At 39.3% G+C, this 27,490-nt stretch overlaps 2 protein-coding genes across 2 annotated transcripts in view; both read right to left on the bottom strand.

Annotated features, from left to right (window-relative positions):
• LOC133609291 (zinc finger BED domain-containing protein 5-like) overlaps window positions 1-27,490 on the bottom strand; it is a 202,923-nt gene that overhangs the window by 119,926 nt on the left and 55,507 nt on the right. The gene's annotated exons all lie outside the window — the stretch shown is intronic.
• Window positions 832-4,064, bottom strand: LOC133609152 (class I histocompatibility antigen, F10 alpha chain-like). Its single transcript, XM_072913565.1, has 6 exons — window positions 3,963-4,064; window positions 3,055-3,321; window positions 2,520-2,798; window positions 1,762-2,070; window positions 1,517-1,596; window positions 832-885 (listed from the first exon to the last, which is right to left on the bottom strand). The coding sequence occupies exons 1-6, from the start codon at window positions 4,015-4,017 to the stop codon at window positions 832-834; spliced, it is 1,044 nt and encodes a 347-aa protein (XP_072769666.1). The 5' UTR covers window positions 4,018-4,064.

The following is a 27,490-nucleotide window of genomic DNA, read 5'->3' as shown; positions in this document are numbered from 1 at the left end:
CCAAAATAAGAGCGCTGACTAGGAGATAAACACAAACGCAAACAGACCATGTGACACCTGACGTGACAGGTCGTCACAGAAACGAGGGATGGATCTGAAGTTTATCGAGAGACTTAAGTGTTGAAAGTAAAAAAATAAATACATTTTTAAGGCATTTTTTAATTGTCATTGTTCAAAAAATAATGAATTAAAATCAATGATGTTATGAATTATTGACCTATTTAAGATTGCAATTACGTTTAGTAAACATTATTATTTAGTGGTTTTGCCATAACAAAACAGGGTTTTGACAAAAAGGGCATAAAATATTAAAAAAAGAATATGATATGGACAGATAAACCTGAAACTGATCTAGGGATTTAAGTGTTGAATGAAAAAATACAAGATAAATAAAAATGAGCTATTTCTACCATTGTTATGAGCGAGAGCCTTCCTGGTCGCCAAGAAAGCAGTGCGAGGCGAGTGGAGAACAAACGGATTTATTGACAGAGATGTGACACAATGTGATATTGATCATAAGCTGCGGCCATTCAAAGAAAGAAGAAATCCTCGTCATGATGTCAAGGCCATGAAACGTGAGCCCCGAATGATTTTCTAGCCACCAACGTTTGATGTTGAAAGTATTTTAACGGCCAAAGAAGAATAGATGGAATAGCGTGAGGAGCAGTGGGATGAAGAACAAAGCACATCTCCATGACGTCCCTCAGCGATGGAGACATCTCTCTGTGTTCCAGTGCACAAAGCATCCTGGAGGAAGAAGATGACTCAGCACATTCCCAACAGAAGCAAGTTGAACATCATCTTCACACAAGAACATTTGGAGGTGCAGACTTACTCAGCCTTCAGCCGCCACCTTCTCGGAGAGCTCCACGCCGCCGTGGCGAGCTGCGGGACAAACGCAAACGGTGAAGGAAGAACATCCAGAAGGTGCCTCGTCACTCACATCAGATCTTTGAGGTGTGACTTGGAAACATGAAGAAGCAGAGTGCTGCTCTTCTACTTCCTGACTAGGATACCTTCTTGATGAGTCAGCACACTTGAGGTCTCATTTGGCTGATCCTCATCATGAGGACTCATGTCAAACGTGAGATATGCCACACTTTGTATTGCGTGTGCTCACAGGAGGGTCTTTTATTGTGAAGGAGTCAGCTCAAGTTGGGATTTTCAGGCTAAACTTGTAACAAAGGTCCACATCAGACCTCCATGTGAGTGACGCTTCACCACGGCTTTGTTTCTTGCGGCTCAAAGAAAAGATGTTTTACTTACGAGCTGCATCGTACTGGGCTGAAATGAAAGTGAAACAAGGTGAAATGGACTTTTTCCTCACGTGTTTCTATGTGAGAGTGTGCGCTCTGTCTCTGTGGATCTTTGAGTGTTTGGCTGGAAGGCAACTAAAACATGCAGCCCTGATGAAAGCATCAACTCACGGCCTGGACCGAGAAGAAGAAGAAGAAGAAGAAGAAGAAGACGGAGGACATTGGTGTCCCTCACCTTGTCTGTTTCTGTGACGCCTGACCATGACGATGATGATGGCCGCCAGGACGGCCGCCACAGCGACGACCGCCGCCGTGGCAGCGAGGGCGACGCTCCAGTTGTCTGTGGAGAGCAAAAAAGCCCAAGTGGAGTGACAAAGCATGAAGAGGAAACCTTCATGACTACTTTGCATGCAGACGTCAAGCGTTGTCATGGTGACATGGATCAATAATGGTGACAGGTGGACTTGTGATGGGAAACATCTCCAACTAAATGTGTCTTTCTCACCTTCATGGCTTGCGTTGCTCAGGATGCTTCTTCTCTCCAGCTTGGTGACCAGGTCCTCCTTGACGCCAGACAGCTGGAACACACATTCGTACTTGCCCTCCACCTCGGCCGTCACCTCCACTTTCAGCTCCACCGACATCTGGAAGGTTCCGTCGTGGTTGGGGAGCAGCTCTCCGTGCTCCACGTCCTCGAAGATCTGCTCGCCGTCTTTCCTCCAAAACAGGTCGGCTAAGTCGGGGTAGAAACCTGTCGCCATGCAGGTGACTGGAGAGGATGGCGTCTTCTGGAGGAGGAACACCTCTGGAAGCTCTGCACAGGAAGTGATGTCACGTGTGAACAGAAGACAACGTGGGGAGAAGGTGTGGATGGAGGTAAAGATGGAGAGAAGGTGTGGATGGAGGTAAAGATGGAGAGAAGGTGTGGATGGAGGTAAAGATGGAGGGAAGGTGTGGATGGAGGTAAAGATGGAGAGATGGTGTGGATGGAGGTAAAGATGGAGAGAAGGTGTGGATGGAAGGAAAGATAGAGAACATGTGTGGATGGATGTAAAGATGGAGAAGAGGGGTGGATGGAGGTAAAGATGGAGAGAAGGTGTGGATAGAGGTAAAGATGGAGAGAAGGTGTGGATGGAGGTAAAGATGGAGAGAAGGTGAGAGAAAGAGAAAAGAGTATAAAGCAGACAGAGTGTAATGTCAGTAATGTTCCTATAGGGGGGGTGCTAACATGTTAAAAGGTGAAAGTACAAGGTGTGCTTCTACCTGTTCTCATTAGGACCTTCTTCCCATTCTTCACATACTTCTTCAAGTAAGAAGGACATTCCTCAGTGTAATAATACTTCTGGTAGTCTAGTAGAAATATGTTCTGGTCCCACTGGAGTTTGGCGGGGAAAGCTTGTGGTTTTGCTGCAGTATATGTCCATGTCTTCATGTCGAACGATATGAAATCTTCTCCATCATAACCGTACTGATCCCAACCTTTAACCTCATCAGTCTCATCATTCCATTCACATCCATACATCCTCTGGTTAATGTGAACACCTGAGACACACAAAGTGTTGTAAAGCAGTCACAACACACACACACACACACACACACACACACACACACACACACACACACACACACACACACACACACACACACACACACACACACACACACACACAGTATTTGTGTAGGTTATTATGGGATGGACAGAGACAATGTATATCAGTGCAGTAATGTGTGTTTTACTACAGTATAACAAGAGTACATCAAATATATTGAAGTAGTAGAAAGTTCAACATAAACAAACCTCCAGTTTGGTTGAAAAGCTTCTTACGAACTTCAAGGTTGTGTTTGTTAGTAAACTCATTACGAACAATGGTCTCTGTTTCTATCTGCCAGTATTTTGGATCCTCTGCTGTGATTTTGTTCATCCAGTCCTGTTTGGATTCTGCTTTCCTGATGTTGCTGTCATAGTAAATAGTCTCAACTCCATCAACATAACCAATCTCCACATACTCTGGGAAGTTTGGAACTTGAGAGAACGTAGTTTGGAAATACTGCAGCGTGTGAATCACTGAAAGAAGAACACAACAACAAGATGACTTTTTATTATTTAGTTTCATGTTCAACAATCTTGCACTGTGAATATTTGAGCTCATTCAGTCTTCAGTGGGGTCTTAAAGTCAACATCAAACACTGCTAGATATCACAGTCAAGACTCACATGGTGTTCTATGACAAGTACAACACATGAATAATATATTTTATTATTGGACATCTGTTGACACTTTGAACATTTTGAAAATAAACATATCTTTTCTCCAATGGAGGCTGAATATGAACACAAGCTGTTCTGCCCATTTGATGTCGACTCTTTCTGACACTTCCGTGGTTGAAGATTTCAGGAAGTCAGTGTTCCTTCTTACAAGCCTTGGAAAAATAAGTCTTTCAACAAGAAAAACTGAAGCGAAAACAAATAACGGATTTCTCTGTTTCTAGAACTTTCTTGGAACACTTTGAATATTTTGTTGAATGATAAAGAAAAAAGGAAAACAATAAAATATGTTTAAAAAGAACCAGGATGAAGTAATAAAGAGCTGGAATAATATAAGAATGAATATAATTAATAAGTAATAGAAACTCTCAGAAGTCAAATAAGTGAAGGCACAAAGAGGATTGATGAATAATCATTTATAAAGTTATAAAAAAGACTTACCAGGCGTCACGCTGTGCATTTGCACGACCAGAAGAAAGAATAAAAACAAGTTCATGATGTCAGCACGAAACAAAAAGACGTTTGTCACTTTTAATCCCGCAGAGAAAGACAAAAGTGACGAACACTCGCTTGACTCGCAAACAGGACAAATGAAGCAGGAAATGTCGAGGCTCTTTTAATAATGCTCCACCTGAGCCAATGAGGAGTCAGAGGAATGAAGGTGAGATTTAGAGTTGAAAGTAATGACATCCAATCAGTGATGGTATTGTAGTCCTCTCAAGAAAGCATCAATACAAATAATGATTGATAGACATAAAGTGGCTACTTCTTTTTATTTCCTCCATTATGTCTCCCAAGCGTGAGGCGTCCCTGGTGGGGTAACGGGACACGCTTTGGCCTCGCATGGGTTGGATTCCCGGCCAGGGTTGCATCAGGAAGTTTCATCCTGAGTAAAAAGTCAGCAGAAAGCATTCATGCCATTGACTGGCTGTGGCCAAAGTGCTGAACGTGGGGGAAAAGTGTGAGGCAGACGCTTCTGCTGGCACAATATCAAAGAAAGTGAAAGTGAAATTAGACACGGTGAAGCCAAACATTGACTGCATGCTTGTTTCTAAACGCAGCGATCGCCGCGAAAGATAAAGATGGTTTCTTATGACAAATAAATCATTTTTATTATGTTTTGACTTTTATTTTGTCGTAGCTGTCAAAAGTGAACACACTTATCCACATAGGTGAGTAGTAACCAGTTACATTTACTTAGATAAGAAACACAACTTTTACTTTGCTATATAACATTGTTACATTTATTGATATCATAGTTATTTATCATCTATTTAATATTGCTTGTCAAGGCCCTTGCTGGGAATTGTGGTCCCTCTGAAAGAGTATCTTTGTGGGCCCCTCTACCCCATTCATTGCCACCTTCAATCTTTGTCTTTTTTACTCTTCTTGACAGTGCCTGGCGTCATGCACACAATTTGTTTCATTTTCTTTCATGATGAACACTTAACAAGTCAGAGTATTATTATGTAAATGCTGTATTATTATTCAATGACACATTTTACAAGAGCACATGAAACACATCATGTTGTTCTACTTTTGAGGCTGTGTGTAGAAGTGGCCGGTTGCATCAGCTCTGCTCTTTTAATGTCTTTAATGTCCTTTGTGATCTTTGACGTTTTCCTCTAACACACATGTTTATTTGTGCCATGGCTATGAGTTTTTTTTTCCCTTGGCCTCTGCCAATTTTTTTTCTCACCCCCCAGCATTTACCTGTTTCTCACATTTTCTTTAAGAGGCGCCGGAAGTTGGCAGACCCATCAGTGATCCTGTTCTGTCCCCCTGTAATGTTTGATCCTGTTCTGTCTCCCTGTAATGTTTGTCTGCTCTTGAATGGGATTGTGCTGAAAATCTGTATTTCCCCTTGGGGATTATTAAAGTCATTCTGATTGTGATTCTGTATATGGTATGTCTGGGTGGGTGTCCTACTGTGTAGAATGTGAGACATGTAACCCTTTCAGAGATCACATTTTGTTCCCCTTCAAACATTCACATTTTTCACAATGAGATGTGTGCTGTTGCACAAGCATGGGATAAAGTGTGTTACTTTTTGTCTGTAAAATACATCATTGCAGAGTTTTTTTTATTAGCATGTATGTAATCTAGGAACAGAATTTCATAATTAATATCCAAAACCCCAAACCAGTGAAGTTGGCACATTGTGTAGATGGTAAATAAAAAGAGAATACAATGATTGGCAAATCGTGTTCAACTTATATTCAATTGAATAGACTTTCAAATAGATTTTCAATGGGAGACAGGTCTGGACTACAAGCAGGCCAGTCTAGTACCCGCACTCTTTTACTATGACGCCACGCTGTTGTCACACGTGGCTTGGCATTGTCTTGCTGAAATAAGCAGGGGCGTCCATGATAACGTTGCTTGGATGACAACATATGTTGCTCCAAAACCTGTATGTACCTTTCAGCATTTATGGTGCCTTCACAGATGTGTAAGTTACCCATGTCTTGGGCACTAATACACCCCTATACCATCACACATGCTGGCTTTTACACTTTGACCCTAGAACAATCCGGATGGTTCTTTTCCTCTTTGTTCCGGAGGACGCGACTTCCACAGTTTCCAAAAACAATTTGAAATGTGGACTCGTCAGACCACAGAACACTTTTCCACTTTGCATCAGTCCATCTTAGATGAGCTCGGGGTCAGCGAAGCCGGCGGCGTTTCTGGGTGTTGTTGATAAATGGCTTTTGCTTTGCATAGTAGAGTTGTAACTTGCACTTACAGATGTAGCGACCAACTGTAGTTACTGACAGTGGTTTTCTGAAGTGTTCCTGAGCCCATGTGGAGATATCCTTTACACACTGATGTGGCTTTTTGATGCAGTACCACCTGAGGGATCGAAAGTCACGGGGATTCAATGTTGGTTTTCAGCCTTGCTGCTTTTGTGCAGTGATTTCCCCAGATTCTCTGAACCCTTTGATGATATTACAGACCGTAGATGGTGAAATCCCTAAATTCTTTGCAATAGCTCGTTGAGAAATTTTGTTCTTAAACAATTTGCTCAGGCATTTGTTGACAAAAGGGTGACCCCATCCTTGTTTGTGAATGACTGAGCATTTCATGGAAGTTGCTTTTATACCCAATCATGGCACCCACCTGTTCCCAATTAACCTGTTCACCTGTGGAATGTTCCAAGTAAGTGTGAGCATTCCTGAACTTTCTCACTCTTTTTTGCCACTTGTGCCAGCTTTTTTTAAACAATCTACAGGCATCAAATTCCAAATAAGCTAATATTTGCAAAAAATACAGTTTTCCAGTTTGAACGTTTAGTATCTTGTCTTTGCAGTCTATTCAATTGAATATAAGCTGAAAAGGATTTGTTGTATTCTCTTTTTATTTACCATTTACACAATGAGACAACTTCACTGCTTTTGGGGTTTGTGTATTGAAAAAAAGAACATTAAAAAATAATAAAGCCCACAAAAATGTATCAATCAATTTTTTTTAAATTAGCCCCTGAAGTCGTTGAGCAGCTATAAAATGATGTTGCTGAAAAGAGGATTTGTGTCAAATGTGTGTGTGTGGAGCACAAGCACTGATCCTGCAGCCGTGTGTGGAAGTGTCAGTGTGCACACTTACTAAATAAAAGCTAAATAGTGCTGGCACCACAGCGATGAGTGTTGATAAATCATATTGGGCGTGATAAATCATTATATTGGCATTTTCTCCCAGTATCGTGGCTGTTTTAATGATCAGCATATATTCTGCATATTATTTTGCATATTCTGCTCACTTAAGAGACGCCATCCACTTTGCACAGGTTTAGTAGATCAGCTCTGCGTGTGCCATCAGGTTTGCACCTGTTTTAGTACACGCAAACCTTTAACAAATCAGGCCCTGTGAGTCCAACTCCATCCTGGAGAAGAGGATTGTACTTTGTCACACCTGTGCAACTTGGGTGTGCCACCTGAAGACTAAGCTCCTGCTGGAAGCCAAAAAAACCTTAAAATAAGTATATTCTCACTAATAACAAGTGCACTTTTCTTGGTAGGAAAAAAAAGAGACCTTTTTGCTCAATATGTTGAAAAATATTCTTAAATGAAGTAAATGCTAGTGCCATTATCTTGACATAATGATATGTGCTCAGCATTACATTTCTTGAAACCAGCAAACTTATACTAAAAACTAGTTTATTGTTCTTAATGGAAAGAAAACAAGGCAAGCGCTTGTTACTCTTGGGGTCTCCTAGCCGCTCAGGCAAATCATATTGTCTAAAAATGCAATTTTCCATCCATAACATGACATCATCGCGCCAAGTGCGTGCTCTTTCAGTCAATTAGTGCACATATATACAGCCCGGCCCCCGGCGAAAATGTTTTTAATTGTCATTTTGAAGGATTTATCTGAATGTGCATGAACTATTTCTGATCAAAATTGTTAGAAATGTTAAACGTTTAAATATTAACTGTCAGTTTACTGTACTGTGCCAACTGTACTACTATATGAGTACGTCTTTTCTATTGTTTCATTGAAAATAAAACAGCAAAGTCCATTTGGCTGTCATCTGTTTTAATTATGAGACACAATTGTGTCAAAGTCATGATTTTTTTATTTCATGCTTGAAATAAGAAATGATTACTTTAAAAAAGTAGTTTTATACTTGTGAGTGTTGATGACACAGCTTTGCAACAGTTGATATTCTAGTTTCAAGCATGTTTTACTCAATATAGGTCATCAAATCTCAGCAACAAGCTGTAATATCTTACTGAGATCATTTAGGACCAAAACACTTAAAACAAGTAAAACACATAAAATCTGCTTAGTGCGAAGAATGATCTTATCAGACAGAAAATAAGCAAATATCACCCTTATTTGAGACATTTCATCTTACTTAGATTTCAGTTTTTGCAGTGCACCCCCTGGTGGCGCTATTGCTGAAAAGTGGCAGCAGTCAACTGACAAGAAGTCTTCTACAAGCGCCCCTTGTGGCCACGTCAGGTAAATGCCTGCGTGGCTTTTCTGGGAAATCACCTGACCTGACAAGCACAACAGGTGTGACAAGTTTGCCGCCAAACTTCCATTTGCGGCCCGCAGGTCATTTTTTAACGGCCCCACGGCACATTTTAAAAATACGGTTGAAAAAAAATTAAAAACATAAAAAGTGGTATAAAAGAGCAAACAGGTGAAATGTAACAAGAACATGTTGCAATGTTTACTCTAATAACACAAAGCTGCCATGCAGGCTGTTTCTTTCTTTAAAAAATAATAGTGAATCAAAATCAATGTCATTATGAATTATTGACCCATTCAAGGCTCCAATTACATCACATTAAATATTCCACTTTGAGATATTTTTGGGGGCAAATGTTGCATATTTTGTGTTTGCCATACAAAAAACTGAGCTGTTTTTTTTTTTTTAAAGAAGGGCCTAAAAGGAACAAACAAAAAACATAAACAACAATAAAACGTATAATTGACGGATAGATCTGAAGTTGATCTCGAGACTATTGTGTTAAATGTAAACAGTAAAAAAAATTTTTTTTTATTTTGTAACACTTTAATGAGTAGGACCCTTTTGGATCCCCAATCATTTTAGTGTGATTTGTTTTTAAGTGTCATTGCTCAAAAAATAATAATGAATTAAAATCAATGGTGTTATTGACCTTTTTAAGGCTCCAATTATTATATCATCTCAAATGTTCCACTTCAAAATTTTATTGGGTGAAAATATTGCATAATTGGTGTTTTTTCCATAAAAAAAACATGGTTTTCTTTGACAAAAAGAGCATACAACTTAAATCTTTAAAAACGTTATATTGACAGATAGACCTAATGTTGATCTAGAGATTTAAAACTTGAATAATAATACAAAAAATAATACTGAATAATGACACATTTTTAATATTTTTTTGAGAAAAACCCTTTGGGGTCCCCGGGATCAAGCCCGAGTGGAGGCCTAAATGTATATTTTTTATACATATATTGTATTGGTTTTTAAAAATAAATGGCCCCCGCTTGCTTTGATTTTTCAGTGTGCAGCCCTCAGTGGAAAAAGTTTGGACACCCCTGCTTTACATGGACTGGCACCTCAGTATATCTCGGACCTCATCCACATTAACACTCCTGCGCGCGCTCTGAGGTCCGAGAGCCAGCTCCAGCTCGTGGTGCCCAAGACCAGACTTAAAACCAGGGGAGACAGGGCCTTCTCTGTGGTCGGCCCTAAGCTCTGGAACACTCTGCCCCTCCATGTTCAAACTGCTCCCACAGTGGACAGTTTTAAGTCTCGTCTTAAGACCCACTTTTATTCTCTGGCTTTTAACACTACGTGAGTTGTGTGGTCCTCTGTTGTCCTCTGTGTTTTTAAAATGTTGATTTCTATTTACTGTTTTAATTGGTTTTACCCTTTAAAATCGTTTTTAATCAGATTTATTTTGTATTTTTTACAGTTTCATTAAATTTTTCCAAGTTTCGCATCTTTTTCAGATTCAAATCTGTTTTGTTTTTTCCAGGTTCCCACATTGGCCCTTTTTTTTTTTTTTTTTTTACATAATATTGGATATAGAGAACATTCAAACACTCCATTTGAATATAAAATATTGACATTCAATGATTTGGTGCTTTTTCAAACTGTCAAAATGAAGTACAAAGAAAACTAAGCAAAAAAGTTCAACAATTCTTCACAAAAATGAAGATAAATATAACCTCAGAGAAAAATGTCATCTAAAAAAAATTGCGATTCTGATATTGACAAGACTTTATTCAGCCCTTCAAAAACAGAGAGAAAACGTATTTTTCATACAAAAATAAAGTTATAGACATTGTAAAACCATTCTATGTGAGACATTAATGACTTAGTATATTAATCAATGAATTAATCTCTGCCTTCTTTTTATTACATCCTAACTTTTATTCACACGTTCATGCACATATAAACACATTTTATTCTTACTTGTTCAGTGTATTGGTATCTATATTATTACAATTCGACCAAATTCTTTAAATTAGGGAAACATAATAAATATTGATTTCACAGTTACAGCATGGGGATATGTGACCACCTTAAGGAGGATTTACAGTAAAAACATACATATATAATTATTTCCAATATTTTAGAGTCATTCTTACCAATACACTATTTGTTTGTGTACATTGAAATGATTCTGATCCTCATCTAATGACAGCTACAAGCAATTATTTTGTTGCTGAAAAGAAAAAAAGTGTTAAAAAAGAGCCATAAATCCAAAGTCCAGAAGGCAGTTGCAGAAAGAAACACAACAGGAAGTAAAAGAGGGCCTACAGTGACCCCTGCTGGAATTATTAAGATAGTGGCAACAAATCCAGGAAAGAAACTATCACAATAACCATAGCCGGAAGCTCTTAGTAGACTTCCTGTACTCTGCTAAAGGTAAGTCACGTTCTGATATTGCTCTGCAAAATATTATATATCACACTAAAGCTAACGTGAGACTTATTGTAAGATACACAGTTATTTAATAACAGTTGAAATGCTACGTTGTGGAATTTTCGTTTTGAATTGGTTGTTGCTCACGTCAGATGTATTACTATTTTGCACTGAAGTCGATATTATTTTCCCCCTGTAGACATCGAAATCAGCAGAGGTGTTAACCACATATTGTGTGTATGTGCGTTCTGATCACTCATTGCAGGTAATAATTGTTGCACTATGTGCGTTTTACGTGTCAAGACGTTCATATTTAAATTTGTATTGTTCGCCATTTTAACATGCGAACAACGTGGTCTGTCATATTCGCTAGTCACCACCAGAGGGTGCTAAAAGTCCATTTAGTTATTTGTGTCATGTATTGTATTTTGTATTTTTCTATTTTCTATTTCATAAATATTTAAAAAAGGATGATGTTGGTTAAAAACCAAGTTAAAAATATGTTTTATTGAATTAATTGTAATACCAGTAAAGATAAAAGGAAGTTAAAACCACTATACGATCACACACGAAAAAAGTATACTGTTAAAAACCTTTGTATTAAGTCACATCTGTAATTGCATTTCATGTAATTGTAAAAATATGAAAATGTTATGTACTTGAGCAGACTTCCTGTACTCTGCTAATGACATCGAAATCAGCAGAGGTGTTAACCACATATTGTGTGTATGTGCGTTCTGATCACTCATTGCAGCTACCAGTAAAGAACCACATCACCCAATCCAGCCTGTGTGTGGGTTCTTGGCGGGACGGGTACACAGCAGTTACATATGTATGCTTTTATTATTAAATCAACATAAAAAACACAAGATACACTTACAATTAGTGCACCAACACAAAAAACCTCCCTCCCCCATTCACACTCATTCACACAAAAGGGTTGTTTCTTTCTGTTATTAATATTGTGGTTCCTACATTATATATCAATACAGTCTGCAGGGGATACAGTCCGTAAGCACACATGATTGTATTTTTTTATGACAAAAAAAATAAAAAAAGAAGGATAATAAATGATACAGAGGGAGGTCTCTAACAGCCTACAATGAAGAGAGCTTGGCCATGGCAGAATTCAAGCTGCAGGGCAAGGAGTTTGAAGTGCCTTAATGAACTCATATGGTGAATATCTTGGAGAAAGCACACTGTCAGAAAGTGTTTTAGTCTTATCTTATTCTGACGCAGTTTTGAGATGTTAGATTTCCTGTGCTCTTAATTTGGCGATCTAGTCTGAGACGTCATTTCCTGTTTGTAGCGTTTCTGCGTAATATGGCCTCTTTGTAAACAGCATTGTGTGCGTTCCTGACTAAAATGTAAGTATACGTCGAATATAGCACGGTTATTAATGCTAAAATGCCTATAATGTGTTAGATGTAGCCTTAAACGAGTGTTTGTTTGCAACAATGTTTCTGCTTGACGACATAATTCGCCAGCTCAACTTTCGCCCTGTTAATACTTATTGTTACACAGTAGTTACCCTATCCTACCACTAGAGGGGGACACAGACCACGTTTAAATCACTGTCTAAATCAACAGTGCTTATTCTCCATTCATCTCTTATGGACTGCTTTAATAGTCCATGTACATTTGTTTGTATATTTGTTTTATAACACATTGTAGAGTATATTATATTATACATAATATTATACATATTGTAAGGAAGGGATAGTAGTTCTTTTAGAGTTGGGACACAATGGACAGATTCCGGCCAGAGAATCCTTTAATCATCTTTATTGCTGAAAGGTAGATGTGAATGCGTGTGGTTGTGTGTGTGTGTGTGTGTGTGTGTGTGTGTGTGTGTGGTCTAAACAAATAGAGAAAAGAGGAAAAATTACAATCCAATCATATACGCATTAATAGGCAGTAATATACATGTATATGCATACATAATATAACATAATATAATATAAAGGTGTGCATAATAACAACATACATACTGCATTTAACTATGCATGAAAGTTTCTAAGCTTCAGAGCCATACATGGCGATTATGTGGTCTCTGTCGCCATCTAAAGGCCATACTCCGCCATCGCAGTTGCAATGACGTTAAATAAACTACACATGAATGTAAACGCCGTCAACGAGACTAATTATCTCTCAATTGACCCAGAAACAACTGAACTTAGCATACGATGCACCAAACATGTGCAGAAGTAGCAAGGCACAGGATTCAGTTTAAATGCTGTAACAGTATGTGACAAAACTTACATTTAGTCGTCAACGCACACAAGGCTGGCTGCCACCATTGATTGAAACCGGCTATTCTGACAAAGACGTGCTTTAAAGGGGAAATGACGTCACAGATTGACCTATCAACTTAAAGACACAGGAACATTACAAAACTGGTTAAAGACACACAATAGGCTTTCGTACACACACAAAAATATGTTTTTATTAATTCTTTCTTTTCATTTATATATATTTTAATGTTAGAGCTTTCTACTTTTTCAGATTATATTTTTATTTTTTACAGTTTCATTTAATTTTTCCAAGTTTCGCATCTTTTTCAGATTCAAATCTGTTAAGTTTTTTTCCAGGTTCCGACTTTGGCCCTTTTTTACATAATATTGGATATGGAGAACATTCAAACACTCCATTTGAATATAAAATATTGACATTCAATGATTTGGTGCTTTTTCAAACAGTCAAAATGAAGTACAAAGAAAACTAAGCAAAAAAGTACAACAATTCTTCACAAAAATGAAGATAAATATAACCTCAGAGAAAAATGTCATCTAAAAAAAATTGCAATTTTGATATTGACAAGACTTTATTCAGCCCTTCAAAAACAGAGAGAAAACGTATTTTTCAATACAAAAATAAAGTTATAGACATTGTAAAACCATTATATGTGAGACATTAATGACTTAGTATATTAATCAATGAATTAATCTCTGCCTTCTTTTTATTCTGTCCTAACTTTTATTCACATTTTCATGCACATATAAACACATTTTATTCTTACTTGTTCAGTGTATTGGTATTTATATTATTATAATTCGGCTAAATTCTTTAAATTAGGGAACAAATAATAAATATTGATTTCACAGTTACAGCATGGGGATATGTGACCACCTTAAGGAGGATTTACAGTAAAAACATACATATACAATTATTTCCAATATTTTAGAGTCATTCTTACCAATACACTATTTGTTTGTGTACATTGAAATGATTCTGATCCTCATCTAATGACAGCTACAAGCAATTATTTTGTTGCTGAAAAGAAAAAAGGGTTAAAAAAGAGCCATAAATCCAAAGTCCAGAAGGCAGTTGCAGAAAGAAACACAACAGGAAGTAAAAGAGGGCCTACAGTGACCCCTGCTGGAATGATTAAGATAGTGGCAACAAATCCTGGAAAGAAACTAACACCATAACCATAGCCGGAAGCTATTAGTAGACTTCCTGTACTCTGCTGATGGTAATCCACGTTCTGATATTGCTCTGCAAAATATTATATATTACACTAAAGCTAACGTGAGATTTATTGTAAGATACACAGTTATTTAATAGCAGTTGAAATGCTACGTTGTGGAATTTTCGTTTTGAATTGGTTGTTGCTCACGTCAGATGTATTACTATTTTGCACTGAAGTCGATATTATTTTCCCCCTGTAGACATCGAAATCAGCAGAGGTGTTAACCACATATTGTATGTATGTGCGTTCTGATCACTCATTGCAGGTAATAATTGTTGCACTATGTGCGTTTTACGTGTCAAGACGTTCATATTTAAATTTGTATTGTTCGCCATTTTAACATGCGAACAACGTGGTCTGTCATATTCGCTAGTCACCACCAGAGGGTGCTAAAAGTCCATTTAGTTATTTGTGTCATATATTGTATTTTGTATTTTTTTATTTTCTATTTCATAAATATTTAAAAAAGGATGATGTTGGTTGAAAACCAAGTTAAAAATATGTTTTATTGAATTAATTGTAATACCAGTAAAGATAAAAGCAAGTTAAAACCACTATACGATCACACACGAAAAAAGTATACTGTTAAAAACCATTGTATTAAGTCACATCTGTAATTGCATTTCATGTAATTGTAAAAATATGAAAATGTTATGTACTTGAGCAGACTTCCTGTACTCTGCTAATGACATCGAAATCAGCAGAGGTGTTAACCACATATTGTGTGTATGTGCGTTCTGATCACTCATTGCAGCTACCAGTAAAGAACCACATCACCCAATCCAGCCTGTGTGTGGGTTCTTGGCGGGACGGGTACACAGCAGTTACATAAATATGCTTTTATTATTCAATCAACATAAAAAACACAAGATACACTTACAATTAGTGCACCAACACAAAAAACCTCCCTCCCCCATTCACACTCATTCACACAAAAGGGTTGTTTCTTTCTGTTATTAATATTGTGGTTCCTACATTATATATCAATACAGTCTGCAGGGATACAGTCCGTAAGCACACATGATTGTATTTTTTTATGACAAAAAAAAATGAAGGATAATAAATGATACAGAGGGAGGTCTCTAACAGCCTACAATGAAGAGAGCTTGGCCATAGCAGAATTTAAGTAGCAGGGCAAGGAGTTTGAAGTGCCTTAATGAACTCATATGGTGAATATCTTGGAGAAAGCACACTGTCAGAAAGTGTTTTAGTCTTATCTTATTCTGATGCAGTTTTGAGATGTTAGAGTTCGTGTGCTCTTAATTTGGCGATCTAGTTTGAGACGTCATTTCCTGTTTGTAGCGTTTCTGCGTAATATGGGCTCTTGTGTAAACAGTATTGTGTGCGTTCCTGACTAAAATGTAAGTATACGTCGAATATAGCACGGTTATTAATGCTAAAATGCCTATAATGTGTTAGATGTAGCCTTAAACGAGTGTTTGTTTGCAACAATGTTTCTGCTTGACGACATAATTCGCCAGCTCAACTTTCGCCCTGTTAATACTTCTTGTTACACAGTAGTTACCCTATCCTACCACTAGAGGGCGACACAGACCACGTTTAAATCACTGTCTAAATCAACAGTGCTTATTCTCCATTCATCTCTTATGGACTGCTTTAATAGTCCATGTACATTTGTTTGTATATTTGTTTTATAACACATTGTAGAGTATATTATATTATATATAATATTGTACATATCCTGTTGTATTATTGCATATTATATTGCCTAAATGTATCCTAATCATTATTTGTATGTGTTCCCTTAGACCAGGGGTCGGCAACCCAAAATGTTGAAGGAGCCATATTGGACCAAAAATACAAAAACAAATCTGTCTGGAGCCGCAAAAAATTAAAAGCCATATTACATATAGTGTGTCATGAGATATAAACTGAATTAAGAGGACTTAAAGGAAACTAAATTACCTCAAATATAGCTACAAATGAGGCATAATGATGCAATATGTATAGAGATGTCCGATAATATCGGCCTGCCGATATTCTCGGCCTATAAATGCTTTAAAATGTAATATCGAAAATTATCGGTATCGTTTTTTTTATCGTTTGTTTTTTTTATTTTGTTTTTATTAAATCAACATAAAAAACATAATATACACTTACAATTAGAGCTATCGTTTGTTTTTTTTATTTTGTTTTTATTAAATCAACATAAAAAACATAATATACACTTACAATTAGAGCCCCAACCCAAAAAACCTCCCTCCCCCATTTACACTCATTCACACAAAATGGTTTTTTCTTTCTGTTATTAATATTCTGGTTCCTACATTATATATCAATACAGTCTGCAAGGGATACAGTCCGTAAGCAGACATGATTGTGCGTGCTGCTGGTCCACTAATAGTACTAACCTTTAATAGTTAATTTGACTCATTTTCATTAATTACTAGTTTCTATGTAACTGTTTTTTATATTGTTTTACTTTCTTTTTTATTCAAGAAAATATTTAAAATTGATTTATTTTATTTTATTTTATGAATTTTTTTTAAAAAGGACCTTATCTTCACCATACCTGGTTGTCCAAATTAAGCATAATAATGTGTTAATTCCACAACTGTATATATCGGTATCGGTCGGTATCAGTAATTAAAGAGTTGGACAATATCGGAATATCGGATATCGGCAAAAAGCCATTATCGGACATCCCTAAATATGTACATGTAGCTAGCCTAAATAGCATGTTAGCATCGATTAGCTTGCAGTCATGCAGTGACCAAATATGTCTGATTAGCACTCCACACAAGTCAATAACATCAACAAAACTCACCTTTGTGCATTCATGCACAACCTTAAAAGTTTGGTGGACAAAATGAGACAGAAAAATAATTGGCATAAAACACGTCCTAGAAAGTCGGAGAAAGTTATACATGTAAACAAACTACGGTGAGTTCAAGGACCACCAAAATTAGTAGGACAAAACGGCGCTCACCAAATACTCGAATCAGTGAAGCATGTTTGATACAAACAGTGTGCTTTATAACAATTAGGGAGGTTTGTGTAATGATTGTCCTCCAATACACTATTTGTTTGTGTACATTGAAATGATTCTGATCCTCATCTAATGACAGCTACAAGCAATTATTTTGTTGCTGAAAATAAAAAAACTGTTAAAAAAGAGCCATAAATCCAAAGTCCAGAAGGCAGTTGCAGAAAGAAACACAACAGGAAGTAAAAGAGGGCCTACAGTGACCCCTGCTGGAATTATTAAGATAGTGGCAACAAATCCTGGAAATAAACTAACACCATAACCATAGCTAACGTTGCTAGCTAGAAAACATGGACATAAAACAAAATGAAAGTACATTTATACGAGGTGACGCTTGAATGCGACGGCGTGCAGGACGATGAGGACAGTGGTAGATGCGATGCTCAGCTTTTCCGCAATATAGACAAAGCAGAAGACGAAGGCGACGATCTCTCTCTGCTTGAGAGAGACGATTCCCTCCAAGCTGCATGGGTTCCTCCTCCCGTGATATCGGCAAGGCATCGACAACGGGTATCGGTGCGGACGCTGTTTGACGAGCTCCATGGCCACGCCCACTATACGTCGAGGTGCGAAGTCCTTGCCGTCGGAATCTCTCTCTCTCCCAGTCAATGAGGCGATTCTCAATCTCCACCGCCAATGCGACGAGCTACTGCAATTTAATGTTGGCCCCCGGGTCTTGGCTTTGACAGCCGTGCTCTACATCAGTGGTCCCCAACCACCGGGCCGTGGATCGATTGGTACCGGGCCGCACAAGAAATTAAAAAAATTAAATAAAACAAAAAAATATATATATTTTTTATTAAATCAACATAAAAAACACAAGATACACTTACAATTAGTGCACCAACCCAAAAAACCGCCCCCATTTACACAAAAGGGTTGTTTCTTTCTGTTATTAATATTCTGGTTCCTACATTATATATCAATATAGATCAATACAGTCTGCAGGGATACAGTCCGTAAGCACACATAATTGTATTTTTTTTATGACAAAAAAAAAGAAGGATAATAAATGATACAGAGGGAGGTCTCTAACAGCCTACAATGAAGAGAGCTTGGCCATGGCAGAATTCAAGCTGCAGGGCAAGGAGTTTGAAGTGCATTAATGAACTCATATGGTGAATATCTTGGAGAAAGCACACTGTCAGAAAGTGTTTTAGTCTTATCTTATTCTGACGCAGTTTTGAAATGTTGGATTTCCTGTGCTCTTAATTTGGCGATCTAGTCTGAGACGTCATTTCCTGTTTGTAGCGTTTCTGCGTAATATGGGCTCTTGTGTAAACAGCATTGTGTGCGTTCCTGACTAAAATATAAGTATACGTCGAATATAGCACGGTTATTGTAATGATAGTGTTTGACCACATGGTGGTAGTAAGTCTACAAATGACTAGGAACCAATATATAGGATGTCAGGTAGGACTCTTGAGGGAGGTACACACCTTGTACGCACGAGTGTTGAAGTAGCGTTTGTAATATGTGATCGTGATTAAAAGACAGTTCTGCAAGTCATCCAACGATGTGTTATTTAAAACAATAACATAACATGGTACCAGGAGTGAACGAAAATTGAAGTGGTGTATTGTGAAAAGCGACATGGATTTGAAGCCACCTGAAAAGCTGAAGCTAAGTGGAAATGTCGACAGCAATTGGCGCACCTTCAAGCAGCAGTTCCAGCTGTACATGGCGGCCATGGCACTGCAGGATAAGCCGGATGCAAGGAAGGTAGCGTTACTGCTTACAATAGCAGGCCCACATGCCATTGAAGTTTACAACACTTTTGTGTTTGATAATCCAGATGAAAAAAACAAGTTGGATGTTGTCATTGAAAAGTTTGATGCTCATTGCTCTCCCAAGAAGAATGAGACATATGAGAGATATGTGTTCCGTTCAAGAGTGCAAGCTCATGGAGAAAGTTTTGACAGTTTTGTGACTGATTTGAGGCTGAAAGCACAAACTTGCTACTTTGCTACACTGAAGGACTCTATGATAAGGGACCAGATTGTATGTGGCATAGAAGACAAAAAAGTCAGAGAAAGACTGTTGAGAGAGACAGAATTGTCGTTGGAGAATGCCATTAAAATTTGTCATGCAGCAGAATTGTCACAGATGCACGTCAAGACGTTTGGTGAAATGGCGTCCACCGCAGCCATCAGCGTGGGAGGCGATAACGTGTATGTCGTGTCAAGGGGATGGAAGTCGCAGCCTGCACAGCAGAAGAGTGACGTCATGTACCAATGCAAGCGCTGTGGATCGCAGCATAAACCAAAGCAGTGTCCAGCATTTGGTAAGCAGTGTTCCAAATGCTATGGAAAAAATCACTTTGCCAAACAATGTTTTGCTAAAGGAAAACCATGCGCTAAAAAGGAAAAATCTGTCAATGTAGTGGAGGACACTGATCTGGGTGAAACATTCTTTGTTGGCCTAGTGAACAGTGAAAATAAAACAGAAGAAGTAGTCAATGCTGTTGAAAAAGACAAGTGGATTGCACCGCTACAAATAAATGGAACTCGAGTTAACATGAAACTAGATACTGGTGCAAAGGCAAACTTGATCAACATGTCAGACATCAAGGAATTGAGAGAAAAACCGAAAATCCACAGAACAACAGTTGCACTGAAAGACTACAATGGTCGTAGCATTGACAGTCTGGGCACATGCAAATTGAGAGTCACTGTAAAAGGAAAAGTGCACTACCTGCTATTTTCAGTTGTCACTGAAGAACGCGAGTCAATATTGGGTGACAAAGCATGTGAAGTTTTAGGACTGGTGAAAAGAGTGTATCTTGTGAACACAGATGTGAGCGCTCAAAAAATTGAAACTGATTCAATAGTGCAGAACTACGCTGGTGTGTTCACTGGTTTTGGTGCTTTACCTTTTACATACAAAATACAGCTTAAAGAGCAGGCACGTCCAGTTGTCCATGCAGCGCGAAGAGTTCCAGCAGCACTTAAAGAGCGTCTCAAAAAGGAACTGGACCGGATGACAACACTGGGTGTAATAAAGAAAATTGAGGAACCAACAGATTGGGTAAACTCCATGGTCTGTGTGAAAAAGAAAAATGGCGATCTAAGAATATGCATGGATCCAAAAGACTTGAATGAAAACATAAAACGTGAGCACTACCAAATACCAAAACGTGAAGAAATAGCCAGTGAGATGGCTGGGGCAAAATATTTCTCAAAATTGGATGCGTCAAATGGCTTTTGGCAAATCAAACTAGACGAAAACAGTAGCAAATACTGCACTTTCAACACGCCTTTTGGTCGCTACTGCTTCCAACGCCTACCATTTGGGATCAAATCTGCATCAGAAATATTCCATAGAGCAATGGAACATATCATTGAAGGCTTGGAAGGCGTGCGAGCGTACATTGACGACATTGCTGTGTGGGGAAGAACAGCAAAAGAACACAACGAAAGGCTGACCAAAGTGTTGGAAAGAGTACAACAATATGGACTCAAATTAAACAAAAATAAGTGTCAGTTTGGAGTGTCAGAGATAATTTTTCTGGGAGACAAGCTCAGTGCACATGGCGTTCAACCTGATGATGAAAAAATACACGCCATACAAAGAATGCCGAGTCCCACAGACAAGACAGGTGTACAGCGTATATTGGGCGTGGTCAACTATATTGGCAAATTCATCCCAAACCTTGCTGTGAAAACATCCTGCATTCGTGAACTCCTTCACAATGACACAGAGTTCAAGTGGACGTCCAGGCACGAGAATGAGTGGCAGAGACTGAAGGAAACACTCACTACTGCACCTGTGCTGACGTTCTTTGACCCTACAAAGAAAACAAAGGTGTCAACAGATGCTTCAAAAGATGGACTGGGTGGAGTTTTACTACAGGCTGATGATGAACACTGGAAACCAGTAGCCTATGCATCACGATCCATGACACAGGCTGAATGTAGGTATGCTCAAATAGAAAAGGAATGTCTAGGGTTAGCATATGGCCTGCAGAGCTTCCACAACTATGTTTATGGTCTCCCTACCTTCACTGTAGAAACAGACCATCGCCCACTAGTTTCCATCATCAAGAAAAACTTGAATGACATGACACCACGAATACAACGTTTCATGATGAAGATGCAGCCATATGATTTTCAGCTCATCTACACACCTGGAAAGCACTTGATACTGGCTGATGCACTCTCAAGAGCACCCATGAAAAACAGCGTCAGTGCTACTGAAGAGGATGTACAAAACCATGTGAATATGGTGTCAGCTACACTCCCAGTGTCAGACATAAAATCACAACAAATCGCTGAGGAAACGGCAAAAGATGAAGAGTTGCAGCGTGTTATTACCAACATGCAGAATGGATGGCCTCCACGTTCTAGCCCACGGTTCTTCCATGTTAGAGGTGAACTAAGTGTTGTGGATGGACTTTTACTGAAGCGAAACCGAATAGTCATTCCACAAACATTGAGGCAGGATATACTACAAAGAATCCATGAAGGTCATCTAGGGATTGAAAAGTGCAAGAGACGAGCACGCGACACTGTATACTGGCCTGGAATCAACAAAGACATTGACAACATGATTGGTAGATGTGCAACATGTCAAAAATACAGAAACAAACAAACCAAAGAACCCATGATATTGCCTGAAGTTCTTACTGCACCATGGCAGAAAGTGGGAATGGACTTGTTTTATTTGAAGGGCAAAGAGTATGTTGTTGTAATTGACTACTATTCTAATTTCCCTGAAATGGCTTTGCTATCAAGCACATCATCAAACTGTGTGATCACGCATGTCAAATCTATATTTGCTAGACATGGTATACCGCATACTGTGGTGAGTGACAATGGACCATGTTTCAACAGTAAAGAGTGGCAGCAATTTGCAAAACACTATGATTTCAGACACGTGACGTCAAGCCCTCTGTACGCACAGTCAAATGGAAAGGCTGAGAAAGGAGTACATATTCTCAAACAACTTTTGAAGAAAGCAGTGGATAGTAACTCTGATCCATACCTAGCACTACTTAGCTACAGAGCGACACCTCTTGAGTGTGGCTTGTCACCCTCTGAACTACTGATGAACAGAAAGCTTCGTACTACACTACCAAGTATGTCTACACCAACGCAGAGTCAAAAAGTACAACGGAAGCTAAAGCAACAAAAGCTAAAGCAGAAGTCGTTTTATGACAAAGCAGCCAAATCGCTCCCATCACTATCACCAAGTGACACAGTGAGAATTGAAGGTCCTGATGGTTGGAAAACCAAAGCTACTGTTCTTCAAGAAACATCACCACGATCATATACTGTGAGGAGTGAAGAAGGACAAATACTACGTCGCAATCGTCGCAGTTTGCTGAGGGTTCCAGAGACTGTTCCAAACCAAGAAACAGCCGAGTCCGAGGTTTCATCTACACCGACTGTTTCAAACCAAGCAACAGCTGAGTCCGAGGTTTCATCTACACCGACTGACTGTGAAACAATGCCAATACAGCACATGAATGAAGATGTGACTGACGATCCTGAACCTGTGTTGAGAAGATCCACAAGGCAGATCAAGAAACCTGTGAATGATGACTACGTGTATTATTGAACTCGTATAATATCAAACTGATTGACAAGCTAAAGAGTTCATGTTTTTTAAAATATTTTAAATGTTTTGTAATACTGTGGTGCATGGATAGTTTTTGAAAAGATTGCATATTCATGTGGTCAAGATAGAAAAACAAGTTATTTGTTTAATACAAACATTGTATTAGCAATGGGTGTTTAGTTTAGAAAGGGGGATGTAATGATAGTGTTTGACCACATGGTGGTAGTAAGTCTACAAATGACTAGGAACCAATATATAGGATGTCAGGTAGGACTCTTGAGGGAGGTACACACCTTGTACGCACGAGTGTTGAAGTAGCGTTTGTAATATGTGATCGTGATTAAAAGACAGTTCTGCAAGTCATCCAACGATGTGTTATTTAAAACAATAACATAACAGTTATTAATGCTAAAATGCCTATAATGTGTTAGATGTAGCCTTAAACGAGTGTTTGTTTGCAACAATGTTTCTGCTTGACGACGTAATTCGCCAGCTCAACTTTCGCCCTGTTAATACTTCTTGTTACGCAGTAGTTACCCTATCCTACCACTAGAGGGCGACACAGACCACGTTTAAATCACTGTCTAAATCAACAGTGCTTATTCTCCATTCATCTCTTATGGACTGCTTTAATAGTCCATGTACATTTGTTTGCATATTTGTTTTATAACACATTGTAGAGTATATTATATTATGTATAATATTATACATATCCTGTTGTATTATTGCATATTATATTGCCTAAATGTATCCTAATCATTATTTGTATGTGTTCCCTTTAGACCACACACACACCCCACACACACCTATACTACAATTGTTCAACTTCATCATTAAAGAGTGCCTGAAAGCCTCTCTGTGCCCTACTCTCTGACCGGAGTCCTTGTCCTAAGAAGATATCAGACCAGCATTCTGCATCCAGAGTAACCTACTCTATCACACACACCATCACTTGAAGTAAATAGTAGTATTTCAGTTTGAGCACATCATTAAATAGTTATTGTAAGGAAGGGATAGTAGTTCTTTTAGAGTTGGGACACGATGAACAGATTCCGGCCAGAGAATCCTTTAATCATCTTTATTGCTGAAAGGCAGATGTAAATGTGTGTGGTTTTGTGTGTGTGTATGTGTGTGTGTGTGTGTGTGTGGTCTAAACAAATAGAGAAAAGAGGAACAACTTCAATCTAATTATATACTCATTAATATGCAGCAATATACATGTATATGCCTACATAATATAACATAATATAATATAAAGGTATGCATAACAACAACATATGTATACTGCATTTAACTATGCATGAACTTCAAACAAGTTTCTAAGCTTCAGAGGCATAAATGGCGATTATGTGGTCTCTGTCGCCATCTAAAGGCCAAACTCCGCCATCGCAATCAATCAATCAATCAATCTTTATTTATATAGCCCTAAATCACAAGTGTCTCAAAGGGCTGCACAAGCCACAACGACATCTTCGGTACAAAGCCCACATACGGGCAAGGAAAAACTCACCCCAGTGGGACGTCGATGTGAATGACTATGAGAAACCTTGGAGAGGACCGCATATGTGGGTAACCCCCCCCCTCTAGGGGAGACCGAAAGCAATGGATGTCGAGTGGGTCTGACATAATATTGTGAGAGTCCAGTCCATAGTGGATCCAACATAATAGTAAGAGTCCAGTCCATAGTGGGGCCAGCAGGACACCATCCCGAGCGGAGACGGGTCAGCAGCGCAGAGATGTTCCCAGCCGATGCACAGGCGAGCGGTCCACCCCGGGTCCCGACTCTGGACAGCCAGCACTTCATCCATGGCCACCGGACCTGTGCCCCCCCTCAAGGAAAAGGGGAGCAGAGGAGAAAAGAAAAGAAACGGCAGATCAACTGGTCTAACAGGGGGGCTATTTAAAGGCTAGAGTATACAAATGAGTTTTAAGATGGGACTTAAATGCTTCTACTGAGGTAGCATCTCTAATTGTTACCGGGAGGGCATTCCATAGTACTGGAGCCCGAATAGAAAACGCTCTATAGCCCGCAGACTTTTTTTGGGCTCTGGGAATCACTAATAAGCCGGAGTTCTTTGAACGCAGATTTCTTGCCGGGACATATGGTACAATGCAATCGACAAGATAGGACGGAGCTAGACCGTGTAGTATTTTATACGTAAGTAGTAAAACCTTAAAGTCACATCTTAAGTGCACAGGAAGCCAGTGCAGGTGAGCCAGTATAGGCGTAATATGATCAAACTTTCTTGTTCTTGTCAAAAGTCTAGCAGCCGCATTTTGTACCAACTGTAATTTTTTAATGCTAGACATAGGGAGACCCGAAAATAATACGTTGCAGTAGTCGAGACGAGACGTAACGAACGCATGAATAATGATCTCAGCGTCGCTAGTGGATAAAATAGAACGAATTTTAGCGATATTACGGAGATGAAAGAAGGCCGTTTTAGTAACACTCTTAATGTGTGATTCAAACGAGAGAGTTGGGTCGAAGATAATACCCAGATTCTTTACTGATTCGCCTTGTGTAATTGTTTGGTTGTCAAATGTTAAGGTGGTTATTAAATAAATGTCGGTGTTTAGCAGGACCGATAATCGGCAATGACGTTAAAAAAACTACACATGAATGTAATCGCCGTCAACGAGACTAATTATCTCTCAATTGACCCAGAAACAACTGAACTTAGCACACGATGCACCAAACATTTGCAGAAGTAGCAAGGCACGACATTCAGTTCAAATGCTGTAACAGTATGTGACAAAACTTACATTTAGTCATCAACGCACACAAGGCTGGCTGCCACCATTGATTGAAACCGCCTATTCTGACAAAGACGTGCTTTAAAAGGGAAATGACGTCACAGATTGACCTATCAACTTAAAGACACAGGAACATTACAGAACTGGTTAACGGCACACAATAGGCTTTCGTACACAGCCGCCCCCAACTGTCCGTATGGCAGTTGAATCCAGGAGAAAGTCTATGAGGTTGTGTCCTTGTCATCAAGAGGTGGAAGCATGATCAGTCGGGCGACTGGGCGAAGGTAGGTGCGATTCTTCACTTGTACTCTGGCAGTCCGGACCCGTCCATCTGCTCCTGGATGTGTCTGAATGATCCGTCCTACAGGCCACGATCCTCGGGGAGTTGGGGATCCACTATCAAGACAACTTAACCAGCCAAAAGGGTCTTGCCATCGTTCCTCCACTTGTTACGCTCTTGAAGACCTGGCAGGTAATGCTGGATGAAAGACGACCAGAAGTGATCTGCTAGGACTTGGCTGTGCCTCCAACGTCTTTTTCCGAGACCACAGGGATCGTAGATTGCTTGAGGTAGAGATGAATCGTGACGGCCCATAAGAAGATTTGGCGTGACAGGGTCTGGGTCTGAGGCGTCCGAAGACAGGTAACCAAGAAGTTTAGCATTCATTATGCCTTCAACCTCTATCAATGTTGTCAGTAATACTGGTTCAGGGTCTATTTGGTCTTTCAGAACAACTCTGAGTGCTGTCTTAATGGATTTTACTTCTCTCTCCCATGTGCCCCCAAAATGTGGTGCGCTTGGAGGATTGAATCGGAATGAAATCTGGTGCTCTGCAAGTTGCTCTCTCAACTGTGGTTCCATTGAAGCAACTGCGTCACATAATTCACGTTCTCCACCAACAAAGTTGGTACCATTGTCCATGAGGAGTTCAGAGGTTTTTTTGAGTAATTCTGTGGCTCCTTCGTATTCTGGTGAAAGTGATGCATGTCGACTGTCTGAAGGCAGAGACCGTTCAGCCTTGAGCGCTCTCAACTCTTCTGGAAAACAATCTCCTTGTGCCTTTTGCAATACAAGCTTTTCGGCTTGCAGAAAATCCACGGCGGAAGGTGGGGATGAAGCACCAGTATCACCCGCCCCATGAAGGGAGCTAGCTGTCTCTTGTAGAAGCTGATTCCATGTGGAGAACTTACTGAAATCAGTAAGCTGAGTGGATGAAGCACTGGAAATAGTTCCAACGAAGGCGGTTTTCCTCAGCTCTGTGGCATCCGGTTCCGATTCAGTATATGGGGATTCAGTGGTAACGTGCAGACAGGAAGGCTGATGGGAAGATGCGGAGATCACAGACGGACCTTGTAGGGACCAGCCTAGATTGGTACAGACTGCTATGGGCCCGCTAGATGGGCCTGCTCGCATCGGCTCTGTAGGAGCAAGAAGCTGAGACATATCAGAACCTATGAGGAGTAGCGGTTGCGCTCGATGGATAGGCAGCAAAGGAAGGTCTTTGAGGTGCTCGTAGCGTTTTTGGAGGGCCGCTACTGGATATGTGTGCTGAGATAGGCTCAGATTCTCAGCTGTGAAGGCATTTTTAATCCAATATTTCTTGCTTGGCTTGAAGATGGGGGAGACGTGAAGGCTGACTGACGAACCATTGAGCACTTTCACTTCTTGTTGAACAGTTCTCAGGTGAAGGGTTTCAGGATGCTTAGCAAGTTGTAGTTGCTCTACTGCAGAGGGGAGGATGAGTGTTCTCTCAGAACCATCATTGAGCACAGCAAATGTCTCTAGAGTGAGGTCTCCATTTTGCAAG

Source organism: Nerophis lumbriciformis, linkage group LG07, assembly GCF_033978685.3.
Source record: "Nerophis lumbriciformis linkage group LG07, RoL_Nlum_v2.1, whole genome shotgun sequence".
Classification (NCBI taxonomy): domain Eukaryota; kingdom Metazoa; phylum Chordata; class Actinopteri; order Syngnathiformes; family Syngnathidae; genus Nerophis; species Nerophis lumbriciformis.
Note: the sequence above shows the minus strand (reverse complement) of the source record. Positions and strands in the feature narration are given on the sequence as shown.

Coding starts and splice junctions, on each gene's coding strand:
- LOC133609152 (XM_072913565.1), bottom strand. CDS start 4,017: ATGAACTTGTTTTTATTCTTTCTTCTGGTCGTGCAAATGCACAGCGTG. Junction 3,322..3,962: donor AATGCACAGCGTGACGCCTG/GTAAGTCTTTTT, acceptor TTCTTCTTTCAG/TGATTCACACGCTGCAGTAT. Junction 1,597..1,761: donor GAGCAACGCAAGCCATGAAG/GTGAGAAAGACA, acceptor TGCTCTCCACAG/ACAACTGGAGCGTCGCCCTC.